We start from the raw sequence: 5,663 nt of genomic DNA, 5'->3' as shown, positions 1-5,663 counted from the left end.
TGAGGCAGGTGGATTGCCTGAGCTCACGAATTCGAGACCAGCCTGAGCCAAAGCGAGACCCAAAACCAGCCAGGTGTTGTGGTGTGCACCTGTAGTCCCAGCTACTAAGAGGACTGCTTAAACCCAAAAGTTTCAGGTTGCTGTGAACTAAGACACCACACCATTCTACCAAGGGTGATCAAGTGAGACTCTGTCTCAGTTGAAAAAAAAAAATCTCAACACAAAAATTAGAATAGTTTAAAAAAAAAGTTATATTAAAAAAAAGAATTTAAAAAAGGTTATATAAAAAAAGAATATAGATGCAAAAAATTCTTAATGAATTATTAGCAGACTAAATCTAGGAACATATAAAAAGGATTATATACTGACCAAGTGGGATTTGCCCCAGGAATGCAAGGTTAGATTAGCATCCAAAAATAAATTTATATACTGTACCATACCAATAGAATAAAGGACAAAACCGTATGATCGTCTCAATAGGCACAGAAAATGTTTTCACGAGTTTCACTCCTAAGTAAAGAAACACATTCCACATTCATGGATCAGAGAATATAATATTGTTAAATGGCAATACTCCCCAAATATCCAAGAGAAATAAAAACCAGTGTCCATACAAATATTGGTACATGGATGCTCATAACAATGTTATTCATACCTCAAAAACCCACGCATCTATCAACTGATGAACAGATAAATAAAATGTAGTATATCTATGCAATAGATTATTCAACAGTAAAAAGGAACAAAATATTGATTTATACAATAACATGGATGAGTCTTGGAAACATGCTAAGTGAAAGAAACCAGTTATAAACAACTGCTTATTACATGGTTCCGTTTATACGGAATATCCAGAATAGGCAAATCTACAGCTACAGAAAGTAGGCAGTGGTTGCCTAGGGGATGCTGGTAGAAATCGGGGAGTGACTACTAATAGGTATGGGGGTATTTCATTTTTGGGAAAAGAAAATATTCTAGATTGTTAGTGGTAATGCTTGTATAATTCTTGTAATACACAAAAAAAACCATTGAGGCTCGGTGTCTGTAGCTCAAGCGGCAAAGGCGCCAGCCACGTACATCAGAGCTGGTGGGTTCAAATCCAGCTTGGGCCCGCCAAACAACAATGACAACTACAACCAAAAAATAGCCAGGCGTTGTGGCGGCCGCCTGTAGTCCCAGCTACTTGGGAGGCTGAGGCAAGAGAATCGCTTAAGCCCAGGAATTGGAGGTTGCTGTGAGCTGTGATGCCATGACACTACTGAGGGAGATAGCTTGAGCCTCTGTCTCAAAAAAAAAAAAAAAAAAACCATTGAATTGTACACTTTCAACGGGTGATTTGTTTGATTATAAACTGTTTCCAAAAATGGTTACAGGTTGAATATCCATAATCTGAAATTTTGAAATTCATAAAGCTCCATAAATTTGATAATCAGCATGATGCTTTAGGATCTTGGGTTTTCAAGATTAGGGATGTTCATTATACTTAGTAAAGTATAATGCAAATATTCCAAAACACAAAAAGATCTGAAATTTGGAACGTTTCTGGTCCTATTCAATTTGAATAAAGGAACGTACAGCCTGTATAAAAATAAAATCAGTGTGAATAAGGAAGAAACTGTAGAAGGGAGTGATTTCTGGGATTTCTCTCTTCAGTATAATATTTCTGCACTTAAAAACCTTACTCAGGAAAATCTTACTTTCCTTATTGAAGAAATCTAGACCCCTGGGGAAAGAGTATTCCCATTTCAGAAAAGCATAGTCTTTGAGAAGCAGTGTATTGAGAGAAGAACTTAATCACATTTAACCAATATTGTTAGCATTATAATTTGGAGACTTGTCTAAGTATCACTTAATTTATATAATGTGTTCTTTTGTAGATGAAGAAGATAAGGATAGTTTACAGGAACTTGGTACAGAACAGAAATGCTTTGTTGAACACATCCTTTGTACAAAGCCATTGCCATGCAGGTAAAGACTTTCTCTCCCTCATACACACAAAACAGTTAATTCATTTCAGTAATTCAGATGCATATATACATCTTATGCTCACATACACACAATTAGTTGCAATCATTTGCAAGTTAGTTGCAGACATGATTCTTCTTCCTTCGGAAGTATCCTGTTTATCAGAAGCTTTCTCCCACTGTAGCACCACTGCACATACTGTTTCCTCTGTCTGGAAAGTATTTCCCCCAGCCCTACCCCTAGCTTGCTGTCTTCTCCTGGCTAACTCTTGCTCTTCTTTCTGATCTTATATCACTTCAAAGATAGTGCCTTTGATTCACAGTCTTAGGGTTTTTCTTGGGGGGCGGGGGGTTGTAGCACATATTATAATTTGTATTTGTGTTGGTTCAGTATCTGTCATCACTGCTAGAATATGTTTCACTGGAGCAGAGACTGTGTCTGTCCTTCACTGTGTTGGTGGGCTTACTTAATGCTGTTGCTCACTCCTCCTCTTTGAAATGGTCTTCTCCTTGGCATCCTTGACTTCCCTCCCTGCAGCTTCTCCTTCAGTTTCTCTGGCAATCCTTTTCTCAAGTTTCTTTGCTGAGCCAAGCTTCTCTACTCATTCTGGGCCCTTTCCTGAGTAACCCTTGCCATAATCACAGTTGCAGTGCTGACAATTCCACATCCGAACCATCCTCACCCAGACCACTCCAGACTCAAGACCTACATATCCAACTGCCCATTAAGCTTCTGCACTTAAATGTCCTGTAGGAACAGAAAATGCCAGATGTCCCCATTGACTTATCTTCTGTCTTCCCCCAAGTCTGCTTTCTCCTATGTCACGTTTTTCTGAAGGGCACCACATCTATCCAGTTATCCCCAGAAGAAACCTGGTAGTCATTCTAGACACCTCCCTTCATTCTATTCATCGCTTACTGAAAGTCTGTGCAGCGCCGTGTTAGACACTGCAGACACTAAGGAATAGACACAGCCGCAAGGGAAATATCTGTGGTGGTGGTGGTGGTGGTGGTGGTGGGGAACAGCAAACTATAACATGTTAAAAAATGAGCAGGGAAAATATATAATAAAATCCCATTTGTATCAATTTCAGAAAGAGGAAAAATTAAACAGTCTTGCTTAGGAATGAATATATTAACAGGAGGACTGTAGAGCAAAGCAAGGACATGCTGTCATAAAGGCCAGAGTAGTGATTACTTCTATGGGGAGTGAAAGACTGTGATCAACAGTAGGAAGCCTGAGGCCACTACAGTCTCCTACTTCGTGACCTGGGTAATCCTGGCTACGTAGTGTACATACACAGTAGTATATAGACTTTACACTAATAATGAAAACAAAAATTTTAGTACCTCCCAAATCCCTCCACCTTCAAAGGAAAGATGAATGGGAAGTATAGAAGCGTACTGTTTACAGACTAATGGTTCTAAAGGGACTAAGAATAGATGAGGAAAACTGGCCATTTTGAGACATGAGCTTACATACAAGAGACATGCGCTTCTTGGTAAGATGAGGGGAAGTAGACAATAAATGACACAGTTGATGGTACAGTCTTCAGAAGGTATGAGAGGGGGTGACATTCAAGGGCAGAAAAGTGCTGTGGATGTGGAGATGGTATGGCCCCAGGGCCCAGTAGGGGAGCATATTGGGAAGATAGATGCCATCTGAGAGCCACAGTTTGCAGTTTCTCCAGTGATGTATGAAGGAAGATTGAGAGGGAGATTATGGCAGTTTGTTCATTTAACAGTTGCTGAGCACTGTTATACACTGGGCTAGGCACACAATGATAGCTAGAGCTTGTGTGTGAGTTGGGAAGAGAGACATAAAAAATGGCCTTCAGTGTTGACATGTAACTGCTGACACTGCAGTGAGTACCACTATGGTCATCAATTCCTGAGTGACTTACTCACATGCAGAGTTGCTTTACAGTTTCCAAGTCACTTCTGGAGTTATTGCACAGGTCAATAGTAACCTGAGAAGGCCACAGACCTCAGTCATGTCTTTGCTCTTGGTTTCATCGCATTTGCTGCTTTATTGTTTAACTCTGTGTGTTTTTCCAGGCAGCCAGCTCCAATTCGAGGATTCTGGATTGTCCCTGACATTCTGGGGCCCACAATGATCTGCATTACCAGTACCTACGAATGCCTTATAAGGCCTTTATTGTATGTATCATTTTGTTTTCTCCACATAGCTCTAATTAATTCTGTAGAATTTAGAGTGAGACCCTGTCTTTATTAAAATTGAAAAACTAATGAGATACTGTGGCAAGTGCCTGTAGTCCCAGCTACGCAGGAAGCTGAGGCAACTGGATCACTTGAGTCTAAGGGTTTGAGCTTGCTGTGAGCTATGAGGATGCCATGGCACTCTATTCAGGGTGACAGAGTGAGGCTCGGTCTCAAACAAAAAACATTCTGTAGAATTTAAGCTAGAAAAATGCCCTTGGTACATATCAAATTCCATTTTTCATATGTGAATTAGATTGAACGATCATCAAGCTCTGTGTGTCAGACTCAGAAACCATTTACCCACATTGCCTCCTGGATTCATCCCAGCAGCCTGTAAGGAAAGCACATTATCCCTGTTTTGTAGAAGAGGAAACAGCATTAACAGAGGTTAAGAAAAATGCTGAAGTCACATAGCTAAGATGCAGGTCTGACCAACTCAAAAGTCCATACTCACACTTCTTAATTTCTCCATCTCTGCCAGCTTCAGGGAGACATCATAAAATATATAAACTCTGAAAGAAAAGTAGTATAAAGCTGAACTCCTAGTCCTTGTTTCCCTTAAAGAACTCATACTAAGTTATAATCACCATTTACCTTTTCTAACAGCTCTGGGAGGCCATTCTAAGTTATATAAATTTAAGAATGGAAATACCAAAACCAGCACCATCAAACCCTAGAACTATGCAGTTATCAGTTTTATGTTATTTATAAGACACTAAGTACTCTAGCAAGATTAAAGAAAAATAATAAAATCACAGGGAAGCAGGGTACAGTGGCTCACACCTGTAATCATAGTAACTCTTAAGCGGCTGAGGCAAGTGAGAGGCCTGAGATCAGGAGTCCAAGAATAGCCTAACCAAAAGTGAGACCCCATCTCTACTAAAAATAGAAAAAAACTAGCCAGGCATGGTGGCACTTACCATAGTCCCACCTCATAAGGCTGAGGCAAGAGTATCACTTGAACCCAGAAGTTTGAAGTTGCTGTCAGCTACAATGACATCATAGCACTTTACCCAGAGCTACAGAGTAAGACTCAGTCTCCCTCCACCCCGCCAAAAAAAAAATCAAGGGACAAAACTTATTTGCTGGTTGCCTCAGCATATTTTAAAAACCCACACTACCTTTAATAAAATAAAACTTAGTTACACTAGGTTACTTCAGAATAAAAGTATGAATCCCAAGGGGGAAAAAAACTCTTAATATTTCTGCCCAACTCCTTGAAATACAAGTTGTCTACGAAGTAAGTTTACTGTTTAACCCTTCCAAATGTGAATCATTGCCTTCAGAGTAAGTCACTTACCAATGCTGCCAAGTTTAGGAGACCTTTCAAGCTCTTTCTAAAATTGCATTTTTGAATATTTGCATTTGTGTGGATGACATTTTTGGAAATCAAGTTACGAAGAATCAAATATGACATACATAGTATTTATCTTAATATTGGTTTTGATCAAATAGAAACTATACCTAGAAAAGAAA

At 39.4% G+C, this 5,663-nt stretch overlaps 1 protein-coding gene across 3 annotated transcripts in view; it reads left to right on the top strand.

Moving 5' to 3' along the window:
* Positions 1-5,663, top strand: part of NUP88 (nucleoporin 88) — a 35,359-nt gene that overhangs the window by 27,502 nt on the left and 2,194 nt on the right. For all 3 annotated transcript variants that reach the window (XM_023513983.1, XM_023513984.1, XM_023513982.1), the window contains 2 exons: positions 1,878-1,968; positions 4,023-4,124. In XM_023513983.1, the coding sequence (XP_023369751.1) occupies positions 1,878-1,968; positions 4,023-4,124 (193 nt within the window). The remainder of the gene's footprint in view (positions 1-1,877; positions 1,969-4,022; positions 4,125-5,663) is intronic.

The sequence above is a fragment of the Otolemur garnettii genome, unplaced genomic scaffold (genome assembly GCF_000181295.1).
Source record: "Otolemur garnettii isolate 467f Iridium unplaced genomic scaffold, OtoGar3 scaffold00046, whole genome shotgun sequence".
NCBI lineage: Eukaryota > Metazoa > Chordata > Mammalia > Primates > Galagidae > Otolemur > Otolemur garnettii.
The sequence above is the reverse complement of the archived record's forward strand: the minus strand, read 5'-3'. Positions and strand labels throughout refer to the sequence as shown.